The sequence below is a fragment of the Syngnathus scovelli genome, chromosome 14 (assembly GCF_024217435.2).
Source record: "Syngnathus scovelli strain Florida chromosome 14, RoL_Ssco_1.2, whole genome shotgun sequence".
Taxonomy (NCBI): Eukaryota; Metazoa; Chordata; class Actinopteri; order Syngnathiformes; family Syngnathidae; genus Syngnathus; species Syngnathus scovelli.
In genome coordinates, this window is record NC_090860.1 from 15,308,547 (window position 1) to 15,325,744 (window position 17,198).

Below are 17,198 nucleotides of genomic sequence, written 5' to 3' on the forward strand. Positions count from 1 at the left end.
CTGGAATATTTCTGTGATACAGAGCTGACCGTTCTCTAATTGTCTTTCAAATACGTAAATCAACTCTTTGATTGGCAGTGAATGAGAACGCAAACAGAAACAATCTGGCATTGATGGTCATATTTCAGGTTCTCGGAGCTGGGTCATTCGGGAAAAGATTGACTATCCGAATGTGACAGTCGCTCTGTCGCAGCTCTGTAACACAAAAATGTCGTGGATACAATGTCAATGGCAGAACAATCTGATCCGAATGCTCACCTTTCCAACGATACACTTTAGTCCAAATCAGTGGGCCCTTTCTCATGAACAGAGCAAAGGATCACATTTGCCCACCGACTGAATCATCGAAATCATTCCCTGCCGTTGACAGCGAGAGATGTCAAACTTCAGTTTAACCTGAATGACTTCAAATGCCATAGCTAGAATTTGCTATTATTATTATTATTATTATTATTGTAAGCTCTTTCTTTTTGGGAAGGGTCATTGCAGGCTTTTACCTTTTGATCACCGCAATATGCATTACATTACATTCGAAATTGTCACTCCCACATTCTACCCGTTTCAATTGATTAGTTAATGATCATTTTACATGCAAAAAAAAAAAAAAACATCAGCAAGGTGCAATGGCCTGGTTTATTGGTAAGCATCTGAAAGGGTTTGGAATAGAGGTAAAAATGGCAGACGAACTTGCATCGTCCTTTGCGTGTAATCCATAGACTTGTCCGAGATAATATCGCAACGCAACGGCATAGTGAGATCATCGTAAACATCTGCGCAAGCCACAAATCCCATATAGGTAGTATGTATGTTGTCAATAGGCTGCTGCATCAATCTGCATCTGTTTGCCTTTTTTACTTCTGATAAATGCCGAAATTGGATCCGGAACGAGTTATTGGAGCGCAGAGTTTGAATGAAGTGAACATTCAAACTGCCATTGACATTAAACGTATGCACCGCTGGCTGCGCATCCTCCATATTGAAATAAACCAACGCACATGACAGCAAACGTCAACGTACATATACTACATTCACAAGCACACACAACTCTATAAGAGAAATACAGCACACTTTATTATACTTGAAAGGATAAATCAAACAAACAAACAAACACAAACAAACAAACAAACAAACACTGTTCCAGAAAGGTTCCTTTTCACAAATTGCTCAGTGATGCAGTTGATTGACTGACTTTTCAAGTGCAAACAAATGCCGTGTTCCGCCACAATCGAAACAATTCAACATACGTGCTATTTGTTCATTGTGAGAGCTCGCCGTCAAGTGAACAGATCGAGAAGCAAATTGAGAGCAGCAATGTTGCCAATGTTCCAAACTGCATGACTGAAAGACAATTTCAGACAATCAGCCATAGACAATTGGTCCACTTACATCAAGATATTGCCCGCCCGCATGAATTTGGCAGGAAGAAAGGAATTTACAAAAGAGAAGTGTATTATCATCTCATCTCATCTCATCTCATCATCATCATCATCATAGTTGTAGCATTAAAAATACCGTATTCTTTTCCATTGGAGTGAGCGTGTGTTCTATATTCAACATGACAGTACAGGGAGGCAACAACACACACATCCACACCACAAAACAGAAAAAGAAACACCATCACTTGGCTCTTTTTTGTTGTTGTTGTTGTTGTTGTTGAAATATCTTATCATTAACGTTGTGGTTTCTTTTTTACAAAATCTACAATTTTCCATTGCACTCGACGATAGTATCTCAAATCTATTGAATGAAAGGGATTCTCCTTTCGGGCAGAATCCACTTGATCTTTCGCTCGTACCTAAGTCTAGCGAGAAGGGAGCAGGTGAAGAAGGGGTGAAGGAAGGAAGGGAGGGAGGGAGGGAGGGAGGAAGGAAGGAAGGAAGGAAGGAAGGAAGGAAGGAAGGAAGGAAGGAAGGAAGGAAGGAAGGAAGGAAGGAAGGAAGGAAGGAAGGAAGGGGACCTATGAACATATTACATAGGAAATGAGGCTGATGAGGGTGACAGTGTAAGTCAGTTGCCATGTCCATGTAAAGGCAGAACGAGGCGGTCGGGCGGCAATAGAGCTTTTGGCTGTAAGGAAGGGATGGGGATATACAAACAATGAGCATATACATGCCCATCGACAGAAAAGAACAGAAGAACTCTAACACTGACAGCTCTGACAAACCCTAAACTGCAACTTTTTAGCCATGCACTCGGTTATCGCTTACAATCAAAGTATTCAAGTTCAATAGGCTACGTGGAGAAATAGAACAACGATCGTGGCGTTAAGGATCTGGAACGGCTCCGTCTACTGAATCGGATGCTTTTTCTCCGACTGTTTTGCTTTGGCTTTTTGGACGAATTGCAAAATTAGGAGGGAAAAGCGCACAGCGTTTGCCGTTAGTAGTAGAAGCGGTTCCAAATCCCAAATGGTCAAATTATACGTATGTCCAAAGAAAAAGCGTCCCGATGCTGTTGAATTAGAATCCAATTAAAAAAAAAAAAAAAAAAAAAAAAGAAAAGAAAAGAAAAGAAAAGAAGAAGAAGAAACACTCAAAGCCAAATAACCATAATAAGAAGCAAAATGTCATTTGGATTAATAATAATAATAAAAAAAAAATCAAAGACCTGTTCAAAGTATCAAATGAAAAATGTTAAGATGAATGAACAAAGTCATTTGAAATTTTGCACACACTACAACCAGATGCACACAATAGAAAACAGACACTGCGGAGAGAGGGACTCCGCTCCGAGCTCCGAGCGCCGAGCTCCGAGCTCCGAGCTCCGAGCTCCGAGCTCCGAGCTCCTCTCTCATGTGTGACAAATATATTCGTAACGTTAATCTTTAAACATGAAGCGGCCGTGCAGTCTGGGTGTACAGTGACAACTGGAAATGAGTCATTTTGGCTTTCGTTTTAGTCGTACTGCAGGATGTTGATGCATGCTTAAAGTAAGTTGCATTTAGGGAAAGTAGAAAGGAAAACAACATTGAAAACGGACTCAGAGTGACCAAAACGAGTGACAGACGCTGTGTCCCAATGCCATACTAGGAAAACCGGAACTGAGCTCAAATCACCGGAAGCAAGAAAATATGGCTCGTGCAACTGCGCAAAGTGTGGGCAGCGTTCTCCCGCCACAATGGCTTTTCATTTGACCGTAGTGCGATTGGGATACAGGTCAACTGGAACTAATAGCCGTCGGGAAGGGGAAGGGGAAGGGGAAGAGGGAGGGAAAAATACAAACGCTGAACGTACAATGGCTATGGGAATGGCATACACCCCTTTTCAGTTCACACCTTTGGTTCGCTCGGAAAGAAAACACTCATGTCGTGCGAGAGAGACAGAGACAGAGAGAGAGACAGAGAGAGACAGAGAGACCGAGAGAGAGAGACAGAGAGACCGAGAGAGACAGAGAGACCGAGAGAGACCGAGAGAGACAGAGAGGCTGAGAGACCGAGAGAGAGAGACAGAGAGACCGAGAGAGACAGAGAGACCGAGAGAGACCGAGAGAGACAGAGAGGCTGAGAGAGAGAGACAGAGAGAGACACAGACAGAGAGGCAGAGAGAGAGAGAGAGAGAGAGAGAGAGCACACGTTATTGAGTGTGCTAGCACTCTTTTGATTAACCAATTGGTCAAATTGTATCTTCAGTTCATAACAGAATATCAAGAGGTCTAAGAATAACGCATCCATGACAGACAGAAAAGCAATAAAGTCTCAAAATGGCAACATCCCACAATGACTCAGCTGTTCTACTTTGAGTTTGTTTTTCAAACGGATTGTTGTCCAACCAATGTCAAATCAAATAGTAGTATTTGCAAAAGGGGTGTATTGACCACTTCCACTGCACATTCCATGACTATGTCATGTAGGTAGTAGGACAAATGTCAAACGAGTGCATATCCGGAAGACACTGTGTCGGGAGATTGGATTGGATTGGATTGGATTGGCTTGGAATGGAGCGCACATGAAACAATGAAGAGAACTCGCAGAAAATCAAAGGATGCTGTCGGTGTGCTCATTGCTGGCTGCGCTGAAGGGATGCTTAAAGCTCATTTCTTCAGCGATGCTTTAGGAGACGCAAACATTGTCAGCTTTCCCCGAGCCCGTTGTCAGCCGTCTGATTTGATTTCTCCTCCTTGTTTCAAGTCCATTACGAGTGAAGTGAAGCGAAGTGAAGTGAATTCCACTCCAGGTCGTTTTAGATGACGATGGATAGACGCCGTTCAATGGACATTCATGTGCGTGCACTCAATCCAGACTCTGTGGATGGATGGATGGATGGATGGATGGATGGATGGATGGATGGATGGATGGATGGATGGATGGATGGATGGATGGATGGATGGATGGATGGATGGGTGGGTGGGTGGATGGATGGATGGATGGATGGATGGATGGATGGATGGATGGATGGATGGATGGATGGATGAGCAGATGGATGAGCAGATGGATGAGCAGATGGATGGATGAGCAGATGGATGGATGGATGGCACATACAACGGTGGGAAGACAATTCCATGAGATGGCATTGAGCAGGGATCGCTCCAAATCGGAGCACTCCTCGTGAATATTTCGCAGTGTTTTATCCTGACTTCTGGAGTCTTTTCGAGTAGCTGTCTGGCGCTTTCGACGGCCACTCAACCCAGATGGAGCCCAACGGCAGTTGCCATTCCGTCACCGGTCCCTCCCTCCCTCCCTCCCTCCCTCCCTCCCTCCCTCCCTCCCTCCCAGCCTCCATTTTGTCACGACGCGATGAATCGACAATCGATACTTTGATTTGTAAATGAATAAATGACATGATTATAGCAGGAAGCAATTCTTATGCAAAGTTCGATATTTAATCAACAAATCGAAAGACGGATTGATCATTGCCATCTTATGAAATGAATCGATTGAAGACACAACAGATGGATAACAGAGAACAGTTGTTTATCACCAAACAACCAAAGGAAAAAGAGAAAGAGAATGCAGGCTTTGCGTTTCATGTGGCTGCAGACAAAGCAATTTCGACTATTGTCATGCAAATTGATGAACAAAATTCATTCTGGGCAAAACGAAGACTTTAAACAGTGCCAATCACGGAGAAATAAATATGACAAGGTTCGTCTTCTTTGTAACATACTCTTCCATGGGAATACAGTGTGAAAATAGTACCAGGGCCATTTTTCAGCTCATTTCTTTTGCATTCAAATGAAAGTGTCATCAACTGGATTTGTTTTTGAATGTTAACGTTGATAAAAGAATAAGTTGCCTTGAAAAAAAAGCAACATTGTCATCATTGGCATGTTACAAAAGCAAACATACATACATACATACATACATGATGCAAGTCAAAAGAAGCAGCGGCAGCCAGATGCTACGTCAGCAAATTCAGACAATGCAAAATGGCTAGCAATACTGACTGAGCCGGACAAAAGAAAAGGTGGTCGCAAAAGTACATTTGGAATCCACAGAGCGGCATGCCACTGTCAACATCAAACTAATGTCAGGGTTAGGATGGCATGTCAATATGATTGGATGACAGGGGCCCTGTCTTTGTCTTTCTTCACAAATCCCCCAAGAATTTCAGAATACACAGCACAGCGTTGAAGTCATTGACATGATCATCTCCTGCATACTCTTTCAAAGAAATTGGGAATGGCCAAACTGGTTGTCAGCCTATTTGTTTGTCTGAAAAGCGCTTCTCGACTTTCAACCAATACTTTCCTTTCCCTGTTGCATTGTGCTAAAAGTGATAATCATGTGGGAATTCCCAAATTCTTTCAAATATATGTACGTATTCTCTATTGGGATAAAAAAAAAAAAAAAAAAGGCTGCTTAATGGATTGGTTTTGTATTTAGGTGCAAAAAGACAGATGACAAGTATGCTTGAAAGCAAAACCCAAATGAAAAAAAGGAAAACTACACAGAAATTCAATGATATCTCTTCTCTCTGTTCTCTCTCTCTCTCTCTCAAGCAAAAATGCAAGCATCAATATGGACAATTAAATGTGATGATGGAGTGATTACCCCCCTCCCCACCAAAAAGAAAATAGATAGATAGATAGATAGATAAATAGATAGATAGATAGATCGATAGATGATGGGATTCTTCAAACAAATCAGGACAATGTACTGTTTGAAAAGAAGGCTCAATGTGATCAATGGCAGCATCACTGGCTCATAATGGTTCACTGGCATACAAATTTCGCTCATTATTCGATTTGTTTTCAAATCTCAGCGGGCCAAATGTGTGTATGTGACCAAATGGAGCACTTTGGATGACCCCATGTGCAAGTGTACTTCACGACAGCAAAAGAGCTTCTGCTACTTGCAGGCTAACAAAACGGAGCTCTGAAAAGCCGCTTATTATTACCATCATTTATTTCATTTTCTTTGGATAAAGTTACACTTTGCCAAACCATGGGGATGTGATGCTTTGAGACTGCCATCATCCGTCCGTCCGTCCGTCCGTCCGTCCGTCCGTCCGTCCGTCCGTCCGTCCGTCCGTCCGTCCGTCCATCCATCCATCCATCCGTCCGTCCATCCATCCATCCGTCCGTCCGTACTGGTGCTGATGCATGAGCGCACATAGAAAGCAAGCAAGTGCAAACTAACCTAGCCCACCTGGATGACCCGTTTCACACTCCTCCAGGTCTTCATCGTCGCTGGAACACTCGGCAGATGACACGATGTCATCTGCTGGATGCTTCTTCATCGGAAGCAACAAAAAGGCACGCACAATACATTATTTGACCACATTGAATTTGATCTTCTTCACTCGGTGCGTTAATTGCGTTCCGTTTGAAAGGCGCCAAACGACTACCGTCTGCACACGGACGATAACGGCTCGTTAGCAGGGATGGAGCATCCAGGTCCAGAAAGTCCAAATCCTGCCAGGGTTTGGCTTTAGCCACCAACTTTTCATTTGCTGGACCTGGATTTGCCAGCCCTGCCAAGAGTGTCAATAAGCACAGACCGTGACAGCCAACGTTTCAATGTCTAATTGTAATCGGAAGCGTCGGCGCCGTACCGTTGAAGAGGACCTGTGCTTCCGCGTGGTGGTGGTGGACATCATGGTAGTGGTCTCAATGAAGTTAGTGGAGACATCTGAAGGCACGGCAGTGGACTTGGTGGAGCCTGCCCCTGTGGGGACATCGCCCACCAGCCTCACGCTCCCATTGATCTTGACATTGGGGTTGCTCTCCGCAGCCATGTTCAGCACCTTGAGGGTATTGTAATAAAGACCAGAGAGCTGGCCCTGAAACGGCCGCCCACGATCGCTTCCGCCGATTGCCACCGTGGCTTGGGTGTTGAATATGGTTAGCTGGCGTCCTACAGGAGACAGGGCCGCATGTAGTATTAAAAGCAGGGGACGGACCGGACGCGGCGCAACATACCAACCACGTAGTACTTGAGATGATTGATTGAAATGTTTTGCTTGCCTACCTTTTTCTTGGAGCCATTCTTCTACTGGCCTGGAGTACTTCAAAGGAATTTTCTTACTGGCCAAGTGAACCCGTTCAGTGTCACTGTTCCCTTGGACCGAAACATTTGCAAAGCTTTAGGTGTTATCAAGCAGGGAACCAAAAGACAAAACTAGCAGTAGGAATAGCAGAGCACTAGTGCAGTTAGTTAGTTCGTTAGATAGTTGGTTGGTTGGTTGGTTGGTTGGTTGGTTAGCTAGTTTGTTAGTTAGTTCGTTGTTTGTCTCTACCTGTTGGGAAGTGTTCGTTGATGGACCAGTTATCAACCTGCAGCGTCGCGTTGCCACCGTTTCGGGTGAAGCGGACCACGTGATACTTTCCATCATTCACCGGGGTGCTGCTCTCTTGGACGCTGATATCCATCATCCCAATGTTGAACGTCACGCCAATTTTGCCTTGTTGCTACAATGAAAGAGCAAAATCAAGGCTAAAAATCCACTGTTTGACGACACAGGCCTCCCTCCCTCCCTCCCTCCCTCCCTCCGTCCGCTCTCTGTTTTTGGTGCACTTTGAACCACGCATCCAAGCATCCGTTTTCTGTTTATGATGACTAATGAATCAGTGCCAGCAGTCACGTACATATTTCTACCATCACTGTGAGTGGGAACTGAAAATCAGGAGGGCACGGCCGCGCGGGGGCGAGAGACACTTGGATGATGATGAATGAATAATGCATTTGAAATCAGACGGTAACTATAGCAACGACCTTGCAAAACAAATCTTATGGTGGCACTTGTGCTATGCAGCACAAGTATGTTTTGTGACAAATGGAAAATGCGTCCACCAGAGGACACCATAGGGCCGGCGACCGGCCACCTACCCATCCCACTAGAACAGATGGCCAAAAGCAAAGGGACAATTGGTGAGCTCAACAATGTGTCTTTTGCAGCCACCAGGTTAAATGAGGGCAACTTCCAAAGCAAGTACTCGGTGTGGGGAGGGAGCCCCGATTGACTTTGAATGAAAGAAATAAGGACTGGCTTCAGTAGCTTAAAACCCAAAAACCGGAAACGTCACGAGTGCGCCATGAACTTACTATGTGAAGCATGAGAAAGTCCCCCAGACCCGGAGCGCTGTCGATCCTGACGAGGATGCCGTCTTTGAGCGAAGTACTGAAGCCAACAGTCAGCCTGTCGGTCCTGGTGCTCGGTCTCTCGTTGGGCGGCCACTTGAACGTTATGAGGCCTCCTCCTTTGCCAAAGATGTAGGTGGTCCCAGCTGAGCAGAGCAGGACAACTTTTCATACTATTTAAGGGGATAACAACAGGAGCCTACCGGCGGCCTATCGGCGGCCTATCGGCGGCCGATCGCCGGCCTATCGCCGGCCGATCGCCGGCCTATCGCCGGCCTATCGCCGGCCTATCGGCTGTCATTCACTTTGGGGCTAGAGGATATCGATCGCTAGCAATGAATGGCCCATTTGGAGGCGGCTCTAAAAATTGCGCCATTGATGTGGATATGAGCTGAATCGAGCCGAATGAGGCGTTGCGAGCGAGACTCGGCCAAATCGCAGGTGCTGTCACGTTAACGACACCGAATGCGTAGAATCCTGGCAAAACGGTCCTCATCTCTTGAAATGACATGTCAGCACCATGAACCAAACAACGTCTTTATTGTTCTAGCTCTTGCAAGTGATAGATGCTGATAGAACAAAGGTCAATTTCCGCAAAAGTGGGAAACACTGGTTACGTTTGCACCTTCCGCCATGGAGCGTGAGAGCGTTTCCTTGTTGGCTGGCTTAGAGTGGAAAAAAAGACATGATCTGCTCTGCACTCAATGGTCTGGCCAGTTCCAAGCAATTCGACAGCGTACCTGATGTGCCATGGGACACATTTCATGACAGCACTAATGTCACACTTTGGAGACTTTTTTTTCTTCCTCTACACGACTTGCAATTTGTGAAAGCAAGCATCAAGTGTGTGTGTGTGTGTGTGTGTGTGTGTGTGTGTAGTGGAACCTGAAGGTGCCAGGAACACTTTTGTCCTGCTCCAGGTAAAGAAAGGTGTGGCGGCTTGAGGATCATAAGAAATGATGTCGTGTGCGCCAGGTTAGACATAAAAAGCAGCCAAGGAGAAAATAGATTCTCATCCAACGAGTACATTGCTCCGCTTGCTGGGTGTGTGTGTGTGTGTGTGAGATGTGAACGCGGCAGCACAGCACTCACGGTCATTGCACTGCGTCCCAGTGTAGGAGGTCATGGAGCAATCACACGTGTAGTTCTCCCACTGCTGGATGCAAATCCCCATGTTGGCACACGAGTCCTCCTGACAGGTGGTGCTGGGACCTGCAAAGTCCACAAGCCCCCACGGTCACGCACGCACGCACACATACATCCCAATCGAAATTGTGGCTGGCCTTTGGGATTCATCATCATCAAATCTACAGTCTCAAAGGGGCCGCCTTTCAAGTGTGCATTTGACCCGCACACTCTTCCTAAAAGAAACACCTGCGAGAGGCAAGCAAAGTGAAATATTCCAAATGGGATAAGCCGCTCGCTCTTCCACGCTGAGCTTTCCTCACGTCACGTCACGTTTTCATGTCAAAGCTCCGCGCTTTCGATTTTTGTCCCAATAGGTTTGGTGGGGGCTGAATTTCTCCTTGGAGTCCAAAATGCTTGCCCTGCTTTCTGATCTCACGTGATCTAGTTCAGCTAACCTGCAAGCTATTGCATCAAGTGACTCCAATTATGAGCAACAACATTGTGGCCAGATATCACTCATGGGCTTCTATAATGGCATGGAGGCCGGCGAGAGAAAAACCAAAGCAAAACCAAAGCAAAGCAAAGCAGAAATCAATTTCATGTGTCAAAACTGGCAGTGAAGACGACGAGGCAGTAGATGGCAATGCAATTTAAATGACACATCATGATGCATTGGCTTCGAAGAAATGTATACGTACATACGAGCACACAGAAAAATGAGACACTAGATTGCCATGGACAAAAAAATTGTGATTGATGAGATTTTATTTTCTAAAACGAATCAATCATCGACTAGTTTATTGTTGTACAGCAAAAACCTTCATTATCAACCGCATTCAGATTGTCATGTCACAGTGAGCACAGACAAGTACACATTGTCACTTGCTGTCAACAGACATTCATTAGTCTAACAGTGGAGTCTGTCTGTAAGGCAGCAGAACAAAAAGAAAATTACAATACACTCAATGCCCGGCTCGAATGATGTGGCAGGCAAAAAAAGAAATACCGTACAGAAAATGATTTCCATGCAAACAAGAACAACATATGGAAGCTGACCCAGAGGCCTGCGGAGGATGGAAACAATGACATCTTCTTGCTCATGCAAAGCCCATTTCAACGCAGCTAGAATGAAAGAAGTCGTTCGAGCAAAAAGTCGAACTGGAAGTCCAAACTAATGAAAAGCCTCGGCGTGTTTTGCCGTCGCATTTCCCTTTTCTCACTAAAGCCCAAAGAAGAGATACGTTGTCCAATTAGATTGATCCCATACCCCAAACATTACGGTGATGTTGTCTGACCGTATCGGCGATGGCATCGGCGGACGGCGGCCAATGTGGCCAATGTGGCCGATAAACCGAGCCGGCTGGCCGGTCGGTCAGCCGGCCAGCCAGCCAGCCAGCCGGCCAGCCAGCCAGCCGGCCAGCCAGCCAGCCGGCCAGCCAGCCAGCCAGCCAGCCAGCCAGCCAGCCAGCCAGCCAGCCAGCCAGCCAGCCAGCCAGCCAGCCAGCCAGCCAGCCAGCGTCCGTCTCAGGCTGGCCTTAGCCATGCCCGAGCCACGCCACCAGCACGGCTAAGGCGACGGAGGAACGTCCGTACGGATGCGAGGCTGTGCCGCTACTGTTTGCATTGAGCAGGTAGAAGGAGCCGCCCGAGCCGCTGGAGTTGAACTTTACGTCAGGCCCGGACCTGAGGGAGCGTGTACCTTCACATCCACGCTCAATCTGCCCGCTACGAAACAAGGCGTCGCTGATGAGGTCTGGCAGACGCCCGTTGAGGTCCACTGAAGCCAAGCAGCCTTGGAAACCCTCTCTGGAGGCCACCAGTTTGGGAAGACTACCATACATGCCAGGACCCAACCCAGCGATGAAAAGGTCGCCTGAAGACATTCAAAAGCGTAGTTATTGCCCTCCGTTTCCAAATAGTCATTGAGTACGCTCCAAAGCGGAGGACAAACGTGGCCCTGTCCCAGCTTTGATGGACCGACCGTCTTGCAGGCATCCAATTGAAAAGCAACAAAGTTGATCATTTTGGTGCATTCAATGAAATGTAGGCTGCAAATCATAAGGGTTTGGACATTGATTTACATATGAGTGACTATTCAAGTCACAGGTTATGAGATTCTTTGCATACCTTTCAGGTCCAAGTTCTTGGCCCCGTTGATGCTCTGAATTGTGGCTATCGCATCCACTTTGAGGGTATGAGTGTTGCTGTTGTCTCGGGTGATGGCCACGTTGTGCCACTGGTTGTCATTCAGGGCTCTTTCACTTTTGCCCTTGATCAAATTGGGCCCGTTTCCCAGGTCAAACACATAATGGATGTATCTGCAGGGCAGGGCAGGGCAGGGCAGGGCAGGGCAGGGCAGGGCAGGGCAGACCATCCTTAGACTTGCATGGAACATACTCGTGCTCGTGAGGTGAAATGAGACGACGAGATGCGAGGGAATTGGACCTCTTCCGACTCACCCTTTCACCAGCTCTACGGCAATAAAATCACTGCCGTCTCCCGAGTTGAATAGGATGAAGCCGTCGGCCGAGGTGGTCTTGAACTGGAAGAAGAGGTGCATGGACGCGTAGGCCTGGAGGGTGGCCAGGCTCAGATAGCTACTCTTGGATTTAAAGGTGACCGGGTCAGCGATGATGGAACGGATCCCAAAGCGGGCGTTGAGCTCGCAAAAATCGATGTCGCCGTTTTTGCACAGGTCGATGTAGAGCATGCCATTGAATCTGGAGGAGAAAAAGAAAGGAGAGGAGAGGAGAGGAGAGGAGAGGAGAGGAGAGGAGAGGAGAGGAGAGGAGAGGAGAGGAGAGGAGAGGAGAGGAGAGGAGAGGAGAGGAGACAAAGGTTGCATTTTTCTCAAGATTGCTCGCAAGCAAGCAAAGAGGTGCGTGCCACTGTTGCCTGTCCAAATATGAGCGCGCGCTTTTCTACCTGAGGCTCTGCAGATGGCCAATGAAGCTGGACGGGATGCTGGAAACAAATCTGCGCTCGGTCATCACGCCCGTTTCAATGTTGTGGAACTCCAGACGTGTGTGGTCACCCACCATTTGGCCTGAAGATGGGGGGAGGGTGCAGGGGATGGGGTGAAAAGAAAGACAAAAAGAAAAAGAAAAGAGAACACCGTCTGACACGAACACAAAAGGGCTGATTTAAGGAGAAAGTCATAGAATTAGAGCGATGCAAGCGGCCCCGCCCGGCCCCGCCCAGCCCCGCCCGGCCCCGCCCCTCCCGACCGCAGGCGTGCAAGCTCCGTACAACGAGCGGCGAGGTAACGAGGTAAGGAGGTGAGAACACGACGAGCCCATGTACCTTCTGCTACATCATCGTCAACGATTAGCTTGTAGCTTTTGCCGCGACGCACCACCCGTACCGTATGCCATTCGTTATCATTGAGCTTTTGCCCGGCATACAGCGTCTCCGGTCCTTTGCCTGAGAACAATCACAAAGTTAAACACATCCTGAGCCTCCAACCAATCCTTTGGTTTTCCACCTAGCAAACTAGCCTTTGGTCTAGTTTGGGAACCAAAGGTTTGGTTCAAACTGTGGCAAAAACACAAAACATTTGTCTAAGGACACTCGTGGAGTTTTGCTTGACCACTGACGCTTCTCATACAGTACTAGTAGTAGTAGTAGTAGTAGTAGTAGTAGTAGTAGTAGTAGTAGTAGTAGTAGTACTTTGCCATGGTGACTGGTCTGGCCTTATCATTGCACGTATAAGAGAATGCCAACATGAACACAATGACTCATCAGAGTTAGCTTTTCTTCTTCACTTTGTACACTAAATATACTACGTAGTATCTCTTGTTGGCGCCAAAGCAGTTTGCAGTTTGCATACGTGTATTGCATCAACACATCATCATAGAAACATAGAAAGCAAAATGAAACTTGAGTGGTAACTTACTGGAGTTACAGTTTATCCTGATACAGTCTAGATGGGGAAGAATAAATGACAGATGAAATTGCATCCTTCAAGGTTACAGCTGCAGACATCCACAAACAAAAGTTCCACCCTTCCGGGGACGTACACATGGAGAAAGACGGCCATTTTCATTGCGTCCATCTTTATCTTGGACAAAGCCACAATTGGAACATAATCTTTTGGATGGATGTAGGCGAGCTACAGATAGCCGTTACTCAATGAGGGAGGGAGGGAGGGGGCGAGGGAGGGAGGGGGCGAGGGAGGGAGGGAGGGAGGGGGCGAGGGAGGGACAATATTAACAGTAAAATGGCCACTTTTGGTACCAGCTGCATTGGACTTCCAACCCACAAACTTGGACTTGGATTGTTTGAATCATCCATCCTATTTGAAGTCAATTGCACGGTCTTATAAATTGGACTTTGTTGTCTTTGGTTTTGTCTCGCGGAAGCTTCTTTCAAGGGTCGGTCACCATGCGGCTGATCATTTCATGTGCCGTCAACCGCAACAGAAAAGTGGGAGCAAACAGCCGCGATCCAGTCAGCACCAGCACCGTGCAGAGGCACAGGACCCCAGCCATCAATCACATGGAGAAATATACACCATGCATGTTGCCGTGTGCAGGTGTGTGTACAGCGTGGTACTATACGTTTGTCTGTCTGTCTGTCTGTCTGTCTGTCTGTATGAAAGCTTAACGAGTCCTATGTGTCTCCGTGACGTCACGTTACAAGCTAGGATTACGATGGCCGGTGTACAATTTGAGTGGTCGGGAAAAGCCTTGGCTTGACTTGGCTTGGCTTGGCTTGGCTTGGCTTGGCTTACTTTGGCTTGGCTTGGCTTGGGGTCGCAGCCAGCTGTAGGTTTTGCTGGGCTCTGTTGTCGGGCTGTTCACCAGACGGGCCGCAGGCTTAAGGCCTTTGAAGGGGTGAATACCATCTTTTGACAAAGCAGAATGGAAAATGGCAGATAAATGCAAAAGGTCCACGCACCACCGTCAGCAGATGACATCCATCAATCAATCACTCCAGAAAGGTGAGAAAGAAGATCACACACACAACAGAATAATGGGAACGCAAATCAAAGTTTTGCTATCTTGTGGTGGATCGCTGGTGGAAGTCAACTCTTAGAAAGTCTCAGCGCATTTGTTTGTCTGCTCATTTGGAAATTTGTCTTCAAATCAGGTCACAATCACCTTCAAATGTCTTTGTATGCTTTTACCGCTGTGACTTCCTCCCCCCCCCAAAAAAAACATCAAAGAACGTTAAGAAGATCACGGCTATTACACCGGCCACTTGCCTTTTCCAAACATTGAACGAGAATGACATGTTGTGATGGTATAGCCTAACGCAATCTCAAAATGTACAGCAGAACCTCAAAATCTGGAGGACACGCAACTATGTCGAATTTGGTGGGCCACATCACGTCAGGAAAGCTCCGTTTGCGAGGGGGGGGGGGGGGGGGGGGTAGGGGTGGACAAAGCCTAATATGCGCCAGAAGTTGCGTGAAACTTTGCTGAATTTGGAGCCGTACGAGCGTCTGGCCTTGTTCAAGGCTCGGTTCTTTTCAGGTTTTGCTATTTTGTCCTGACGCTTGCAATTTTCAAGAAGGACACGTGTGAGCTGCTCCTGCATCTTTACCACTTTTTGGTTGAACGATCCCCCAAAAAAAAGAACCGATTGACCCTTGAGGTTCCACTGTAGCTGCAGTTACAAACGTTTTCTGCAGTCACGCTCATGCAAACTAACGAATGCTCCCGGTCTCCAAGTCGACGTGAACCTTTAAGGGATGGGAGTATGCTGTCTGATGAACGGACAAGAACAATTGAGACGGTGACATTAGCAGTTCATGACAAACCACCTGATGAAAAGAGCCAAGGTGCGGACGCAGACCAAGAGGGAGGGAGGCAGGGAGGGAGGCAGGGAGGGAGGCAGGGAGGCAGGGAGGCAGGGAGGCAGGGAGGCAGGGAGGCAGGGAGGCAGGGAGGGAGGAAGGCAGGGAGGCAGGGAGGCAGGGAGGCAGGGAGGCAGGGAGGCAGGGGTGCCTACGATACCTAGATTGACGGTGAGTTTGACGCGGCCTCCGTCCAACTCCAGCCTGAGCGTGTCGGCCGAGTCTCGGGAGGTGGTGGCCATGAGGAGGCCGTAAGCCCTCTGCGAGCGAAAACGCAGAGACACGTCCTCTGCCTCAGTGTGCGTGACGCTTGGCATCACTACTTTCATATACATGCTGCCGTCGTAGGAGAGGATGGAGGCCTCTGGAACAGACACACACACACACACACGTTGAAAATCCAAAAGCCTGGACCACCAGAAATGACCAACAAAGACGTTCAGTGACAGAAAAAATGCTAATCTATTTCACTTAATTATGCCTTGGAAAGCAATTTTTGTACCACCTCTATCTGATTGACCCACATGTTTTGTCTTTTTAAGGAGCAAAAATGAGCTTCTCGGGAACTTCATTACAGGCCACAAGATGAGGACAGAGAAAAACAGTGTGATAGTGCAGCTATAATTTGGTCTGCAAAAAAACAAAAAAGGAAGAAATCTGGAGCAATTTGTGGAAGAGAATTACTTTTACACTCTGACCTTTTTTTTTTTTTTTTTTTTTTATCAAATCAAATCCATGGACACCTGGAAAAAAAATGGCTTGGCAGTACGGTGCGATGTTCAGGCCCGCTATGCCGCCTTTTTGAGGATGTCAAGGGGATTGATTCTCAAGTGCCTGAGTGGAAGCAACGGAGACTCAACAGGCAGGCTCAAATGCCTACCGTTTGATTATCAAATGGAAACGATGGAAACGTCAAACAATAAATAGTAGCGTTTTGGCAAATGTCTCTGACAAATTCTGGGCATGCCAAAAGCTCCCATAGTAGACTTTTGTGTTTGTGATGCTCTTTTTTTTTTTTTTTTTTTCCTCCAAACAAAGAAGCTCATCCCACCCACAGGTTAGGCCTACCTCTCTCACAAGTGCGAGACCAATAACCAGTGCCGGTGCAGTCGCAGATGAATCGATTCCAGCCTTCTTTGCAGGCGCCTCGGTTCTTGCAGGGGTAACTCTCGCACTGCTTGCCGGCTTGCTTGTTGCAGGAAGGCTTAATCCCGGCACCGTTTTGCGCCTCGGCGATCTGACGGATGTCTTTGCTTCGCCCGTCGATAAAGAGATCGCGCACGCAGCCCACGTAGCCGTAGTTGAGCATGGCCGTCCACAGCTCGGTGGGCAAAATGAGGTTGGTGCGATCGCTGGGGAGCCCCCCCAAGTACATGTCGCCTTCCAGGTCAAGGATTTCGCTCTCGCCGCTTGCGGTGAATGGGGTCCTTCTGCTGTTGACAGAGATGGTACCTGAGACAGATGGGGAGGGAGTCATCGGAGGGCTTTGGGCCGTGTGGCCTCGCGCCATTCGCTCACGGCGGCGCAAAACGCCGACCGACCGACCGACCGACCGACCGACTTTGCCGACGGGACCGACCTGAGCGACCGTCTCTCTGGATATCCACGTGATACCAGGCGCCGTCGTTGACCTTTGTTTGAGTGGCCTTCACCTTGATGGTTCCTGAGCCCATGTCCAACAGCAGGTACAGACTTCCATCCAACAGCTCAACAGCAAAGAAATCCACCTTGGGGAGAAAAAGCAAACGGTAG

At 47.5% G+C, this 17,198-nt stretch overlaps 1 protein-coding gene across 20 annotated transcripts in view; it reads right to left on the minus strand.

Annotated features, from left to right (window-relative positions):
• The window catches only part of nrxn3a (neurexin 3a), a 42,843-nt gene that overhangs the window by 2,755 nt on the left and 22,890 nt on the right, over positions 1-17,198 (minus strand). For 7 of the 20 annotated variants that reach the window (XM_049740415.2, XM_049740425.2, XM_049740423.2 and 4 more), the window contains 16 exons: positions 17,026-17,173; positions 16,515-16,898; positions 15,607-15,810; positions 14,379-14,492; positions 13,542-13,568; positions 12,950-13,069; positions 12,572-12,692; positions 12,106-12,366; positions 11,774-11,964; positions 11,346-11,519; positions 9,611-9,730; positions 8,483-8,664; positions 7,677-7,848; positions 7,409-7,498; positions 6,993-7,294; positions 6,578-6,671 (listed from right to left, as the gene is read on the minus strand). In XM_049740415.2, coding sequence (XP_049596372.1) covers positions 6,578-6,671; positions 6,993-7,294; positions 7,409-7,498; positions 7,677-7,848; positions 8,483-8,664; positions 9,611-9,730; positions 11,346-11,519; positions 11,774-11,964; positions 12,106-12,366; positions 12,572-12,692; positions 12,950-13,069; positions 13,542-13,568; positions 14,379-14,492; positions 15,607-15,810; positions 16,515-16,898; positions 17,026-17,173 — 2,704 coding nt within the window. Of the gene's footprint in view, positions 1-1,049; positions 2,068-6,577; positions 6,672-6,992; positions 7,295-7,408; positions 7,499-7,676; positions 7,849-8,482; positions 8,665-9,610; positions 9,731-11,345; positions 11,520-11,773; positions 11,965-12,105; positions 12,367-12,571; positions 12,693-12,949; positions 13,070-13,541; positions 13,569-14,378; positions 14,493-15,606; positions 15,811-16,514; positions 16,899-17,025; positions 17,174-17,198 lie in introns of those variants that run through there. The other 13 variants (XR_011088112.1, XR_011088111.1, XM_049740424.2 and 10 more) reach the window with 11 other exon arrangements.